Source organism: Bos mutus, chromosome 11 (genome assembly GCF_027580195.1).
Source record: "Bos mutus isolate GX-2022 chromosome 11, NWIPB_WYAK_1.1, whole genome shotgun sequence".
In the NCBI taxonomy this organism is placed as follows: domain Eukaryota; kingdom Metazoa; phylum Chordata; class Mammalia; order Artiodactyla; family Bovidae; genus Bos; species Bos mutus.
In genome coordinates this window covers 18664193-18680791 of record NC_091627.1, presented here as the reverse complement: position 1 = coordinate 18680791, position 16599 = coordinate 18664193, and the positions used below count along the sequence as shown (strand labels likewise).

Here is a 16599-nt window from a genome sequence, read left to right as displayed (position 1 = left end):
GGAAATAAGAACACAAACACAGGAAGCAGGCTGACGGTGGGAACGCATGCCTGCTTCAGGCGAGTCGCCCCTGACCACTCCTGCGGGCTGGCCTGGGGTTGGCCCCCGCAGGACTCGGGGTGCAGAACAGCAGGTACCCCTTCCGAGGGCCCCCCACAACGAAGGGCTGACCCTCTCCCCCCGCCCCCCTTGCCCACCACACCAGATGGGCTGCCTGAAGCCCAGCCCTGCTCACTTCACTCCTCTACTCAATAGCTGTGGTGTTTTCCTGCAGCCTGGGGCACAGAAGGTGCTTCCACAGGGATTAGACCTGCTCAGCACGCTTGTGTGACACACAGACCACTGGACTCAGCCACCCAAAGGCTCCACACACCCCAGCACTCTGCCCACTCAGTCCAGACTCTCTCCACTCACAGCCCATCCGCGTACTTGGAGCACAAGCACTTGCTGTAAAGGGCCCCACAGGAAGTATTTCAAGCTTTGCAGGCCACATCCACACAGTTTCTGTTGTATAGTCTTCATATTTGTTTTTGTTTTAGCTTTTTTTTTTTTGCAAACAAAAACAGGGTGGACTGTAAGCTTGCCATCCTCTGTCCTGACCAAACAGGGACAACCCTGAGGACCCCAAACCCTCAGACAAGTGACCCCCTCCTGTGTGCTCCCTGACGAGATTCCGGCCCTGCAGAAGTGAGTGAGCACCAAGGAGGGAAGCACGGGCCACTCTCGGCACACACGCAGGACCCACAGCGGCCGTGGCCCACCACACTGCACGCAGCACACTTCATGTCAAGCACGAGACAGCCCAGGTCTGCCCCAGTGATGGATGGATGGACGGACGGACAGACAGATGGATGCCTCAATCCACCACTGACGGATCAATAGATCAATGGATGGACGGATGGATCAACCAAACCCTGAATCAATGGACGGATAGATTGATCCAAAAGTGAGTCACAGTAACTGCTTTAAGATTTCAGAGAAGGGCTTCCCTGGTGCCTCAGTGGTGAAGAATCTGCCTGCCAATGCAAGAGACACAGGTTTGATTCCCGATCTGGGAAGATCCCACATTCCTCGGAGCAGTTAAGTCCATGGAGCGCAACTATTGAGCCTGGAGTCAAAACTACTGAAGCCCACGGGCCCTACAGCCCTTGCTCCACAACAAGAGAAGCTCCCACAAGGAGAAACCCACCCGTTGCAACTAGAGTCGCCCCCACTTGCCACAACTAGAGAAAACCCAATGCAGCAACAAAGACCCAGCACAGCCAAAAAATAAAATTTAAAAATTATTTTTAAAAAAGAGAAGAAAGTTCTGATAGATGAGGGATGTTAGGGAAGGTTTTACAGAGTAAGAGATATTTTTCAATGAAGAAAGTTGATATCAGGGTGCTTTAGAGAGAGGAGATTTCTGTAATTCTTATAGAGATTTACCTGTTTCAAAGGATAACATGACAATCTTGATTGTACAAATCAAAACAAATTTATTTCTAAACATACAGCAAGCCATCTGAAGGTCAAGACATAAAATCACAAAAACAACGATTACCTGGGCCTTCACACTCAACAGACAATTTCTGAGAACCATGGTCTGGGAACCACCTGGGACTCTGAGGATTCAAAAAGAAGGGCCACTTAACCTGAGGCACTCTCAAGGTCTGGCAGGAGGGTCCAACAGGAAAACCAAGAGCAGGCCTAACTGTGGATTCCGAGCCTCCCTCGCCCCTGAGAAGGAAATGCCAAGACACTCTGAGGTCTGACAGCAAACCGCATGCTCCTTAACAGCAGACATCTAAGAGCCCAGGGTTGTCCTCTCAAAAGCCTGCGTGACCCAGAAACTGATTCCACATCATTCTGCCATGGCCCAAACCCCATCCTGAAAGATGTCCTAAATGCTACATTCGGACCAACACCAAAGGAAGGAGTTGTTCCAGGTGAATTTTCTCAGTGAACTAAAAGTCATCAAAATTACACAGCAAAGCTCAAAAACCATCCTCGTGCAAACTCCCCTCAATGGATCATATGCCTCCCTGCCCATCAGGGCAGAGAGCACTGACTCATTTGTTAGACCTGCTGCTGAGCGGGGAGAAACCTCGAGGATCTCTGGAGAAGGGGTAGCCCCACACTCTGAGTGAGTCCAATGTTCTCTCTTCCTCCCTTCCACTGGTCTCAGCTGTTGAGCACTGGTCCCTGTTATTTCTATTTCACTACCCGGCCTTTTCAAGAACCCTGAGGATGACCTTGCCCTACAGAGAAACAAGATGGGTGTTCCAGCAGCTACTGACAACAGCCTTTTCTTCTTGTTTACCTTCTAACACACGTCTACCACTGGCTTTAATTATTCAACCTAACAGTATGTTTTCCTTGGGAAAACCAGTAACAAATTCCTGAAACAGTCATCTACTGACACCACTATTCCCTGCTGCTGCTGCTGCTAAGTCGATTCAGTCGTGTCCGACTCTGTGCGACCCCAGAGACGGCAGCCCACCAGGCTCCCCCGTCCCTGGGATTCTTCAGGCAAGAACACTGGAGTGGGTTGCCATTTCCTTCTCCAATGCATGAACGTGAAAACTGAAAGTGAAATTGCTCAATCGTGCCCAACCCTCAGCGACCCCATGGACTGCAGCTTTCCAGGCTCCTCCATCCATGGGATTTTCCAGGCAAGAGTACTGGAGTGGGGTGCCATTTCCTTCTCCATCACTACTCCCTAATTCAACCCAAAACCTAACCAACTGTCAGAATGCTCTACTAGCTCGCAGTGCATCAGAAGCAGGAATAAAGCCCTGAATGCGACACCCCAGGCCTCACTGGCTTTGTGCACAGATGCTCAGGGATGCAAGGAGGTTCATAAATTAAAAAGATCAAATAAAACAGAAGCCCTTAAGAGACTTCACATTAGCTATGACTAAAGCAACTGTGTCATAAGATCAATCAAACCTTTACTTTGCTCTGGCCATAAAGAAGAAGACGGTGCACTTCAAAAAATTAAGCTCCTTCCACACTGTTACAGAAGACAATAAATCATTTTTAAAAGACAGAACAATAAACCCAGTTCCTAGAAAACTGAGAGGAGGCAGGGTGGTAGTAAAGGAGGCCACCATGAAATGTCATCACCAAAGGGCAGCTCCCCAGGAAAGAAAGCTGCACACTGAAACCCCAAACGAAATCTTCCCCTGTGAGTCTCCTCTGGCTGGAAAATCCGCTTTAAAAAGGACATACAGGGCCTGGGGGTCTGGAAATACACCACAGGAGTGCAGGCAAGAGAACGCAGGAGAAAAAAGAAGGCAGGTGAGAATTTTCAGCTTTGGACACCGTCTAGTCACCAGCATCAGCAACCTGGTCTCCAAGGAAAAGAAATCATAGCATGGAGGAGGAAAGGGAAGGGAGATGGAGGAGGTGGGGAGCCTTCTGCCTCCTTACAATTTCCGCCGTGCACCAGCCTGCCTGACACCTCTTCCCCATGAGAAAAGCCTGTGGCCTGGCAAGCTACCACCAGGGCAAACAAAAGCTGCAGGTTCTGACAGCCCAACGACCCAGGAGTAAACACACCTCATTCCTACTGGCCACAGAAGAAAAACCCACAAGAGAATTTACAAGATTAGAAGAAAACCGGGAAGCTCAACAGTTCCCTTTGGTCAAGAAGCAAGGGGTTCCCACTGTGAACAGGTCAAGATGATGCTTACAGAAAGCAGCAGCCAAAAGGCCAGGATAACCACGAAAAACAATGGACCATTATAAGCTCGCTGCTGCAGAGACAGACAAGGCCTGGCCCTGGACTGGAAAACTCCCAGGTACCACGGCACATCCGGCTGAATGAGGCACGTATCTGCAACCAGGAGATCAACAGTGACACTCCCGCTAACAGACTTTGCAATCAGAGACCACGTGGGCAAGTCCTACTTCTTTTCACCAGAGAAGCCAAGCACAACAGAGCTGTAATCAAGAGACCAAGGTGTGCACCTGGAAAGACCCTTCACCGTGAGATGGGATGGCAAAGTACAGAGCCCCATTTGTCCCAGACAAACTAGTGATGCACCCAAGGAAATTCCAGCCTCTGGGCCAACCACCTTATCGACTCCAGTGGTATTTTGGAGGAGGGAATGTTTAACAGGGGAGTAGAGAAAGAGATATTTTCACTTCTAACCTCTCTAAAGGTATGGATTTGAATGGCCAAGAGAAAGTGGAGGAGATGGTCAGGAAAAGGAAAGAAGGCAAGAGGCAGGTGAACTGTGTTGCAGACACAATGTTAAGAAACATCTCATCCACCCTCCACTTTACAGCTGAGGCCACTGAGGCTGGACCAGTGAAATCAGCTGCCCAAGGCCCAACACCAGGAGAGCTGTCAGATCAGGGCTAGCAGAGGAACAGACACAGTACAGGGACTGAACACTCTCTCTTCCCCTCAGAATCTCCCCCAGAGTTCCCTGACTGCCTAGACAAGTCACATCTGTAACCCTGCAGTGGTCGCTCTCCAAACACGTATCTGTTGACACTGCGGGGACGCTGGATGGACTGCTCACTGCCTATGTGGCTCTGGAGTCCTCTACAAGCAGCTGTGACAGTGTCCTCAGCTCTGGGGGTAAGGGTGTGTGTCCTTCTAACTCACTCCAAAGCAGGCAAGGCCACTTAATAAACACCTCTGATGTGAAGCACCTCCCCAAGTGTTAGAGTCTGATGACCCTGCTCAGGCAACCTCACCTCGATGGCATCGACAGTGGAGACCCACCTGCAGAAGGTGGACGACTATCAGCCTGCACGATTGAAGCCCAGAGAAACACCTAAAGAGGGATCTTTACCGGCAACAGAGATGCCAGCAGGAGACTAGCAGGGAGGCATTAAAGGGCCAACAGGAAAACAGTCTTAAGCACACAGGCTGATCTCGACGTGGCTGGGGTTCCTGGTTCCATCATCTGCTAACTGTGGGACAGGCTAGCTACCTGCAGTCACGGCACTTGTCTGAGCCTTGGTGTCTTCAACCATAGAACAGAGGTAACAGGATCTACACCAGACAGGCCAAGTGAAAGGATTCAATTATCAAAAACTTCCAATTAAAACACAGCACAGCCCTTAACACAGAATTAGGGCTCAAAGAAATGTCAGCCATTGCTGTTAAAAAATTAAAACAACAACAACAAAAACTCTATTAAGATTGTGATTTCTAGGAAACTAGGGAAAGAGGCCCTCAAATCCGGAGTGCCTGGCTAGAATCCTAAAAGCCAAGGCAATTCATCATTTGCGGGAACTGCCTTCACCAGCCAAGGACTTTGATTGCCAGCACCTGCATAAAAATCATATTGACAGAGCCATCTTCAGCTGGAGCAGGAAGATGATAATCCCGTTAGTAGGGCTGCCTCCTGCCAGGGTGTGAGCGGTCCCTGGGGCCACTGGGCTCTGTAGTGCTGGACATGTCAGCAGAGCGGTGAAGGGAGTAAAGAGGAACCATTTGGGGGGCAACACAGACAGAGGAGGCAGAGGCAGCAAGCATTCCCCAGAAGCACCCACTCAAGGAAGGCAGCAGGTGCATGGTACTAAACTGGACAGCAAGAGACAGGTCGTGCCAATTAATCACAGAGGCATCAACACGGATGGCGTTTTCCAGGCCAGGCTCCACAGAGGCAGCCGGCGGCTACAGAAGCGGAAACTCGCGTGTCAGAATGCTTGCATTTGAATCCTGGCTCCACCACTTCCTAGCTCTCTGCTCCTGGTAAAGTGGTTTAGGTTCCGGGGACCTTACAGGATCTTTGTAATCACTGAACAAGTTAAGAGTTAATATGTGTAAAAAATTTAAAGCAAGCCTGGCATACTGTAAGCATCCAATAACTGCTAAGAGGCAAGAGAAAAGGAAAAAAAAGCGGGGGGAGGACGGACAGTAACATTTCAGCTATGCTGTAGACACCCCAAACACACTCATGCAACAACAGCATCATTTCAAATACGTTAGCCTCAACAAGGCGGAAGTCCAAGTCTCCCCTTAGAATTCTGGGCAGAAGGTACCTATAAATCTATCACTTCACACCCAAGCTTGCCCTTCAGAGTTGAGGACAGCAGACGACAAACCAGAAAAACAAGAAAGGTAAAAATAGGAGAACTGAGCAGCCCAGCTCAGGGTCCTAACTACAGGACTCACAGAGGCAATTCATAGTGTCCCTGAACTCCAAGGCAAGCACGAGGGTAAGAACTAACCTGGGATCACATGAGAAACTGCCAAGCCCCAACCTTGACAAAAATGCAGAGAGCATGGCTGTCCAGCCACAACTGACAGCTTTGCCCTCCACCCCTAGTTCCTCTACGCACCTTTACGACTCGATGACTGTAACACAGGCTCGGGGTGTCACCCCTCTGCCGAACTCCAAGAACCAATTCATGACAATGACACTGTAATAATCACGAGGCTTGTTTAAACAACACTGTTACAGAGTCACTCACTCACTCACTCCAAAAGACAATCGACTAAAATAATCTTGTCAAGCCTGGAATTCTTAGTCTGAATTCAGAGAGCTGGGATTGGAAAAAATAATTACATCTGTATTTCATTAGCCCCCAACTGAAATTTAGCACTTCCCTCAATTATGAATGTAAGCAACACACCGTGGTAACATCAGCAGTACTGTGACTCCAAAGAGAAGACTTAATATAGTTTTAGAGTCGTTAGAAATAGCTCCCCACATTGCTTACATTCATCAGGACCTCAAAATTAAAGTATTTATTAGACCCACAACCAACCAAATTTTGATATTCAATGCATTAGTAAAGAAATACATATTAGTATGATAGATTTTTTCAAACATTTTTCTAACTGTATTTCAATATATCTCGTCCTGTTTAAGAGTCTATGTGGAGACCCTGGTAGCTCAGCTAGTAAACAATCTGCCTGCAATGCAGAAGATCCCGCTTTGATTCCTGGGCTGGGAAGATCCCCTGGAGAAGGGATAGGCTACCCACTCCGGTATTCTTGGGCTTCCCTGGTGGCTCAGACAAAGTAAAGTATCCGCCTGCAGTGCAGGAGAAAAGTGAAAGTGAAGTCACTCAGTCTTGTCCGACTCTTTGCGACCCCGTGGACTGTAGCCTACCAGGGATTCTCCAGGCAAGAATACTGGAGTGGGTTACCATTTCCTTCTCCAGGGGATCTTCCCCACCCAGGGATTGAACCCCGGTCTCCTGCACTCCAGTGGGTTCAGTTAATTCAATGCATTAAAACGTCTTTCTGAAACATCTTCACCAGAGTTCCAGAGGGTCCATGGCACGAAAAAAGGCTGAAGGGATAAACACTAACTGCACACAAAAGCCTGAGAAAATAAGGGCTTTACGGGGAAGGAGCTGGTCCCACCTGCTGTTACATCACTGGCACCGCACAGTGACAATACACAGGTAGGTGCCCAGACGTATTTACGAATCAGGAGACCCAACACAACCAAATACAAAAGAAAACACAGCCCCAGCATTCCAGCTCTGGTTCATTTATTCCACATCATCCACATGATAAAACCATAATGGTACAAAAGTACCTGGAAGGATCCTGGCAACCACCTGAAGGCCATATGACACAGACAAAGTATAAGCAAAGCAGGCAGATTCCTACTGCGGCAGGAGAGGGAAATGAATTCACTACCTCTTTTTTAGTGGAAAGAAGAGTGTTTGGGGAGCTGAATGGGAACCGTGTCCCAGGCATCTGACACTGCTAAGAAAGTGTCACCGGCTACATATACCTACAAACAAGAGGAGAGAAGCAAACACCCTGTCCACACAGCTCTACATCCTCTCTCCCTTCTCTGATCTGTGTCTACGGAAAACCACGTGAACGTCCAGCATTGGTTTCAACACAACTTCTAGAGCAAGCCGTGCTGAGCAGCACACCACGGGCCTCGACACTAAGCAGCACCAGGGTGTCAGCTTCGCCAGGGGGACACCAGGAGGTCCACTCCTCGAGGGCCGGAGCCTGGCCTCTGCCTCCACTGGGACAGGGACCCAGTTCTGTTCACCTGGCCCCAGCGCACACCAGAACCGTCAGCACAGAGGGTCTCCATCGGACTCTCATCACCCCCACTGCCTGCTGGGAAGACCCCCGCCCCCACCAGTCTCGTCTGTTCTCTCCTGCCCTGCCTGTCTATCCTGCCTGGAACAACCGCCCTGAAATGTCGATAATGTAAATCAGATCAAACCCTCCAACAGCTTCCCACCACATGAGAACAAAATCCAACTCCCTCCCGACATCGCCAAGGCCTCCTGGCCTGCCTGGCCCCCACCCTCACCCCTCCTCTCCTCCAGGATGGCTGAGTCACCTCCATCTTGGGGCCTTTTCACAAGCTGCCCCTCCCTGGCTCCTCCCTGCATCCTGGGCTCTGCTCTAATGCCACCTCTTCAGAGAGGCCTCTCCTGATTTCAGTTTCCTGCTCTTCAGAGTCTCATTCTACTCCTGTATCCTGTGTGACTTATCACTTACCACTACCTGGCATTACATTACTTTACTGCAGTGATCATCACCCCCATTTAGGGGGTGGCTTTAGAAAATGCCAATGCTTCAGGGCCCACCCTAACTAATAAAGTCGGAATTTCATGGAGTGGGCCAGGCATCTCTCTATTCTACAACCTCCTCCCTCCCTGCAAGTGATTCTACTGTCAGTCACCATGAGAACAGCATTTCTCAAACCTTAATGTGTACAGAATGTACCTGGGGATCTTGGGAAACCGTAGATTCTGATTTCAAGGCCTAAGGTGGGCTCTGACAGTCTGAGTGCCTAACAAACTTCTAGGTGATGCCGATGCTGCTATCAGTAGACCCTTCTGAGTTGCAAGCATCTAAAAAGTATTGTCTGGCAGAACTTTCTCTGATGACGAAAATGTTTTAAACCTACACTGTCCAATGCACACGTGCTAATTAGCACTTGAAATGTGGCTGGGGCAGCCAAGAAACTGAATGCTTGATTTCAGGCTGCCATGTTGGATACTGCCTAAAATTAACCATCACTAGTCCCATCACTTCATGGCAAACAGTAAGGGAAAATGTGGAAGGAATGACAGACTTTATTTTCTTGAGCTCCAAAATCACTGTGGATGGTGACTGCAGCCATAAAATTAAAAGATGCTTGCTCCTTGGAAGGAAAGCTATGACAAACCTAGACAGTGTATTCAAAACCAGAGACATCATTTTGCTGAAAAAGGTCTGTCTAGTCAATGCTACAGTTTTTCCAGTAGTCATGGACTATAAAGAAAGCTGAGCGCAGAAGAATTGATGCTTTTGAACTGTGGTGTTGGATAAGACTCTTGAGAGTCCCTTGGACTGAAAGGAGATCAAACCAGTCCATCCTAAAGGAGATCAGTCCTGGTGTTCATAAGGACTGATGTTGAAGCTGAAACTCCAATACTTTGGCCACCTGATGCGGAGAGCTGACTTATTTGAAAAGACCCTAATGCTGGGAAAGATTGAGGGCAGGAGGAGAAGGGGACGACAGAGGATGAGATGGTTGGATGGGATCACCGAAACAATGGACATGGGTTTGGGTGGACTCCGGGAGTTGGTGATGGACAGGGAGGCCTGGCCTGCTGCAGTTTATGGGGTCGCTAAGAGTCGGACGCGACTGAGCGACTGAACTGAACTGAACTGTATGGATGTGAGAGTTGGACCATGAAAAAGGCTGAACACCAACGAATTGAGGCTTTCGAACTGTGGTGTTGGAGAAGACTCTTGAGAGTCCCTTGGACTGCAATGAGATCAAACCAGTCAATTCTCAAGGAAACCAACCCTGAATATTCACTAGAAGGACTGATGCTGAAGCTGAAACTCCAATATTTTTGCCACCTGATGTGAAGAACGGACTCACTGTAAAAGACCCTGATGCTGGGAAAGATTGAGGGCAGGAGGAGAAGGGGATGACAGAGTATGAGATGGTTGGGTGGCATCACTGACTCAATGGACATGAGTGTGAACAAACTCAAGGAGATGGTGAAGGACAGGGAAGCCTGATGTGCTGCAGTTCATAGGGTCATGAGAGTCGGACACGACTGAACGACTGAACAACAACAAACTGGACAGTGCAGATCTAGAATGTGTGTGTTCCCTGAGGAAAGGCATCAAGGCCTGGGAATGAGGAGGGTAAGAATCAAGGATTATTCCAAATTCGTGGTCTAAGCAGTGCTCTATGAATTGGCTATGAAAATCCAACCAGAAGCCTAGATGGCCATCACCTCAGGAGTGGGTCAATATTTACCTAAGGCAGGGAGACAAATACAAAAGGCTCTATGGAGACAGCTTAGTAATTAAAGCACGTGGTAACCCACAGATGACTATCTTGACTTTGAGACTCCATCCCACATCATCACCAAGGTCCTCCAATCCATGGCCCCAGACACACCTGACCCCTGCCAATCCAGGATTTTGGACAATCTTGTGGTCACAGCCTAACCATGTTTTACTGCATTGATTTGTTTATAGGATGGCTGTCTCTCCCACTCAGCTGCAGGCTGCTTCAAAGATAGAACACATTCCTCCTGGGAACTCTCTTCCCATCACCTGGCACACAGCAGCACTTACTAAATACTGAATGAGGGACAGGCCTGAAACCCAACCAGGAAGGCATTAGTACTTTAACTGTTAATCACAAGAAAGAGACAAATTGAAGGGGCAGCGGCGGGGTGTGGAGAATAGGAATCTCATAAGCAGAGATCATTCTCTCAAATCACTCCAAGATTTCCAGACGCCTATGACCGGATTACAGAACACAGCATAAAAAGGCAGCCCTGGGCCTGATGGTGCAGTGGTTAAGAACCTGCCCTGTGTGGTGCAGGGGAGACAGGTTTGAACTCTGGCCGGGGAATAAAGATCCCACATGCCATGGAGCAACTAAGACCCTGAGCCACAATTACTGAGCGCCCAGGCTCTGAAGGCAGCGCAATACAATCAGAGAGTCAGAGGGACACAGCAAAGATCCCACCTGCCACAAGACCCGACGCAGCCACATAAATAAACATATATGTCTATTTTTTTTACAGTGGTCCTAACTGACCCATACAGGCTCATTTCTGAAAATAAGAATGGACTGGGCAAGTAGGTGATGTCCTTTCACTCTGAGACCCCATGGACTGTAGCCCACCAGGCTCCTCTGTCCGTGGGATTCTCCAGGCAAGAATACTGGAGTGGGTAGCCATTCCCTTCTCTGGGGATCTTTCCGACTCAAGAGATCAAACCTGGGTCTCCTGCATTGCAGGCAGATTCTTTATCGTCTGAGCCATCAGGGAAACCCGACAATAAATCTAAAATCCATTAATCTGCTATTTGGAAGAGGTGTTTTTCAAACAAGTCACACAGGGCTAAGGTTTAGAATCATACTCTTGCTTAAAAAGTACACAGGCCGGGTTCCCACTAATAGCTGCTGGGAGGGGCATCTGGCCCCAAGGACAGCAAGGCCCCTGGGAGTCTGGGCAGTCCAGATGCTCCTTCTCTCCCTGCAGTTAGAACCTTGTGCTTGTGACAGCAATGAGATTTCCAAGGCAACCAAGGACAACAGAGTGGAGAACTATGGCCCGGAAGGAAGCAGATTAAATTTTAATACTTACAAGTCAACATCAAATTTATTTTTAAAACTATGTATCTGACAAAGCCAAATAAGCACGACAGAATGGCTGATGCTCCAGAAGGGTCTCTAACTATGAACATTTCACACACGTGTACAACTTTTCCCTATTCTGAGAATATTTCAAAGAGCTCAGAGACTCAAAGAAAGTGAGACAGCAATAAAACCCCCACAAACAGCAGAGGGGAGGGTTTTCAGATTCAGTCACTACTGATTTTTTCCATTATTTCCCAAAACACAGGGCAGATCCCAGTTGAAGCACCAGACTTGGCTAAAACCATGCAAAACAATTACTTCACCAAGAGATCACCAAGTGAAAATTTTAAAACACTGCTGTGCTGACCTGCTGCCAAGACAACAAACCAGTTAAAAAGCAATGGTTAACAGACACGTAGTAGCTTTCCATTCACTTACTCATTCAACCATTCCTTCCCCTTACTCTCCTAGGCCACATCAATCCACCCATGTACATCTCATCTTGGGGCCAAATATCCCCTTTAGGTTCTATGGATTAATTATAATACAAACTGTTAAAGCAGTTAGCATGTATTACACCGGTTGTCTGTGTAATACACCAGGTACTGTGTTGCGGACTATCTCATTAAACCCTCACACCTCTCCAAGGCAGACAGGTATTGTTATCCAGACTAACATCAAGGCAAATGAGAAAACATTAGGTATCTCATCCAAGTTCACACAACTGGCCAGAGGCGGAATCTGAACTTGGACAATCTGACCAAAGAGTCATTTAGAGAATTCAGCCTTACTGAACGTAACACATTAACAGCATTATTTCTGAAAACAGCATGGAGCCAAGTTCAAACTCTAGCTCTTCAACTTACTAGCTCTGTGCTGCTGCTGCTGCTGCTGCTGCTGCTGCTAAGTCGCTTCAGTTGTGTCCGACTCTGTGAGACCCCATAGATGGCAGCCCACCAGGCTCCCCCGTCCCTGGGATTATCCAGGCAAGAACACTGGAGTGGGTTGCCATTTCCTTCTCCAATGCATCTAAGTGACTAGCTCTATAACCTTGAGCAAATTAACATCTCTAAGCCTCAACTTCCTCACGTGTAACGTGGGGATGAGAAATAAATACAACAGATGAGAGGTTCAGAGTACAAGGTAGGGTAGTCCAGCTACAGGCGTGCGTATCAAAGAAAAAGTACACTTCAGTTATAGGATGATTTTTAGCAGACATAGCCTATCCTGAAAATAACAGATACACAAAGGTTACTCAGTTCAAAATTAGTTTACTAACTCCGTGACACATTTGTTTAAACATAGGACCACACACTTGCAAATTTTATATTTATTTCTGTGAAATGAGTAACTCTGTCCCAATAAACCGGTCTGCAGGAAGAGCACATGCTTGATTAAAATCAAAATATGAAGACATACTTGTTAAATAAAACTGTTCCCAATCCAGTTCTCATTAATGTAAGCTCACATGTAGCATCATCTTAGTATGTGTACAGGATCTGCTTAAAGTGAGACAGACCTGTAATGAGTTTCTTTTTTTTTTTTTTGAGATTTTAACCAATTCGTGTTCTTAGACGCAACATAGAGCAAGCCTGCAGTTTAATAAAATCACCAAATCTAGTCTCTCTTTCATCCACTCAGTAACTGAGCTCTAGGGTAATCTGCCCAGCACCCTAAGACAGCTTTGGAACTACACACCGCAAACTAACATTAATCACGAAAGGGTATGCCAATTTTAATAGCAACTCCTATTTGCCTAGCTTCCAACATCTGCCAGTGTTAATAATATTTAACCGACAAACTGCAGTAAGGAAAAGAAACAGAACTTTAAACACAATTAAGCATTCTTTTTAAGGCATGGTGTATAAAAGCTCCCTTCCCTGAAAACATACTCAGCTACCTTTTGGGTTGCAATCAGTCCATAAACATTATTAATGATGTATTTTCAAAACACTGCCAAAGTTTTTTTCTTGTTTTTCAACCAGCACTTCTGAAGAAACTTATGATGCTCATCCCCCATCAGCCTAATTTGAAGGCATCATTTTGAAGCCTTGCTAATAAGAGTAGAATTAAGTGATGTGGGATCACACAGCTCACTCCAGAACGTTTGCATGCAGCTCTCTTCCTCCAAAAATAAGGGGGCGGTGAGGAAGGAGGAGAGGAGGATGCCCTTACTACTCTTAAAACATTCAGCACGCTGAATCTGCTGCTTTTCATTTAGCCTATTATTGACTGTTAATGCCTACAAAGGAAATTTTTTTTCATTAAAGGAAAACATTCTGGATTTATTTTTTCCCAAGCAGTTCCTAACAGCAGCTGCTTTGTTCAAGCGGGCAAAAAACTGAATGCCATCGCTTAATTAAGCTCTTCTGGTGACCTCCCTTCACTCACTCAGGCCCAGTCCTCTCCTTCTGAAATACCTACCATACCCCATTTCAAGAATGTACCTTGACATTGTGGGGGAGAAGGTGATCATCGATTCAACAGCGGCATCATAGGGCTTGTAAACCAGTTACCTATTTAGTATATTTAGTACATACCTATTTAGTATAAGCCAAGCACTTGACACACACTTGTCTCATCACCACCCTGGAAAGGATGCACTGCTCGTCCCATCTGACAGGTAAGGGTAAATGAGGGCAGAGAAGGAGGAAAAGCCCCAAACCACAGTCATCGGTGGCCCTGGCCTCCCAAACCCTGCCCTTCGGTAGCAGGCCGTTCTGACCGTCACCAAAGCCTGCTGGTCCTAAGTGCGCTCGCCCAGGACGTGGAGGGCTTCCTAGTTAGCAGCAGAGGATGACTCTGCACCTCGCCTAAAAATCAGGCCTTTTCCAGGCTGATGAGGAAGGGAGGCGTCCGGGGGGTGCGATCAGGTAAGACATACACATCCCGGGGTGGTGGGGGCTGGGGAGAGGAGGGGAGCAAAGGCCTTCGGATCAGAAGCCCGGCTCCCCGCACTCCTCCCCGGGCGCGCTGAGGGACCGGGCGGGCCTCCCTGGCTAAAGGTGCGCACACCTTTCCTGGGCAGTCGGGGTCCCCCGGCCGGCCCTCGAGTCCGGCAGAGCGGGACCCGGGTCACAGAGCGCCGCGCCGGGCAGGCTGGGCACCGGGCAATTCCCCAAGCTGGGGGAGAGGGGTGGCGGGGTGGGCGCCGGGGGTCCGCGGGGGAGCCGATGACCCCTCCGCGACGGCCAGGGAGGGCTCCCCGCTCACCACCGCCCCGACTCTCGGGCCAAAGTTAGCGGGGCGCGAGCTGGGGGTGCGGGGTGTGAACCGTCCGGCCCGCTGCCCCGCGGGGATCTGGGGAGGGAAGGGGCGGGGGATGGTCTTAAAAAGGCCCAAGGTAGCCTGGCAGCAGCAGCCTTCTCCTGGAACAAAGGGCTTCTGTTTCGGGCAGGGATCGCCCGGCCGCGTCCGGATTCCAAGGGAAAGAAACTTTTTCCCGGGATGCCGAAGCCGGGCCCGGGCGGGGGCGGGCGGGGTGGGGGGCGCGCCGGGGCGCGGCGCTACCTGCGGCCGGAGCCGCCCCCCGCCGCCCCGCGAGGCCCGCGGGCGCCGCTCACCTCCTCGATGGCCGCCACGGTGTTCCGGCACTGCGCCGTGCGCGTGGTGAAGCTCGAGGCCGTGGGCGCCTTGTAGTCCTCATGGGTCTCGGCCACGAATTCCGACACGGATATCTGGTCCGGCATCGCCTCGGCGCGGCGGGCGGCCAGCCGCGGGGCAGCCGCCGCCTCAGCCTCTTTGCGCGGGCTCCGATCGGCCGCCCGGACGCCGCCGGCCGGCCCGCGGACAAAGGAAGGCTTTGGGGCGCGGGCTGCCGCCGCGGGAACCGCACGAGCCGCCGCAGGGCGCGGGTGGGCCGCCCGCCGGGCCGGGCGGCGGGAGCAGGGGCCGCGCGCGCGCAGCCCCGCGCAGCTCGGGCGCGGCCCGTCCGTCCGTCCGTCCGCCCGCCGCCGCCGCCGCCGCCTGCGCTCGCGATCGGTCCCCGAAGCGGAGGCGCACAGCCGGCGGGAAGTGCCCGCCAGCCAGCTGCGGGCCCCGAGCGACTCCCGCGGAGAGAGGGGCGGGCCCGGGCCGGGGGGCGGCGGCCGGCCGGGCGCTGGGCGGGGCGGCGCGGAGGGCCGGGCCGCCAATCCGCGCGCTCGCCGCCGCCGCCGCCGCCGCCGCCGCCGCCGCCGGGAAGCCGATCCTGCAGGAAGGAAGGCGGCGCGCGCCCCGGGCCCGCCGAGCTGCTCGCCCGCCGCCGCGCGCCGCATTGTCTCAGCGTTCGGGCGCCCAGCCGCGCGCGCCGGGGTTCCATGGCGCGCCCCGCCGGGCCGGCCGGACAGACCTCCCGGGCGCGTCCCAGGCCCCCCTCCCGCCCCGGGCCCGGACCCGCGCGCGGGGTGCTCTGGACACCTCCCGGGCGGTGCACCGGCTCCCCCTTGCCCCGTCCCCGCCCCACCCCAGGAGTGGATTCCCTTCTTGGCCGTCCCCCACCCCCGAGTCGCCGGGGATGCCCGTCCGGGCGCTCGGGAAAGTGTGGGAGGAGCTCGCCCCCTACAGGACGACACGCCCCCCGCTAGCCAGTTTTGGGGTTCGGTGACGGTAATGAGAAACGACCATGGAGTCACCCAGTCCTCCCAACCTTGTGAGGCAAGTAAAGAGGTGGTTATTCGTTTAACACGGAAGACAGAACGGTGCTCCCGAGAGTACACTGAGTGGCCTACTGGGGTTCAGATCCAAGTCGGGGCGCTTCCTCCGAGGGTTAATAGGACCCCTGGTCAATGTCCCGGTCCGTGTTCCTGCCGTCCTGGGTCGTTCTCGGTTAGTTAGAAATAGTTTCGGGGTACTAGGCCAGGACTCACTCTAGGCAGGTAAGAATATGCTAAAATGGTTCTCCTGGGGGAAGTAGAGGGGCCCAGTGGGGAGTAAGACAGAACCAGGAGAAGGAGCTTTTTCTTATGATTTCATCCAGAACATGCAACAAGAGGGGGCAAAGCTTATACACAACTGGTTCAGTAAAGAGTTTGAATTAGTACAGATTTCCATTGAACAGCTCTTAAAGAAACTATCATAATCA

General features: G+C 50.7%; 1 protein-coding gene across 1 annotated transcript in view; it reads right to left on the bottom strand.

Moving 5' to 3' along the window:
* ASAP2 (ArfGAP with SH3 domain, ankyrin repeat and PH domain 2) overlaps positions 1–15598 on the bottom strand; it is a 160717-nt gene extending 145119 nt beyond the window's left edge. The window contains 1 exon segment of the mRNA XM_070379081.1: positions 15101–15598. Coding sequence (XP_070235182.1) covers positions 15101–15226 — 126 coding nt within the window. The 5' untranslated portion in view covers positions 15227–15598.
* Between the last annotated feature and the right edge of the window lie 1001 nt (positions 15599–16599).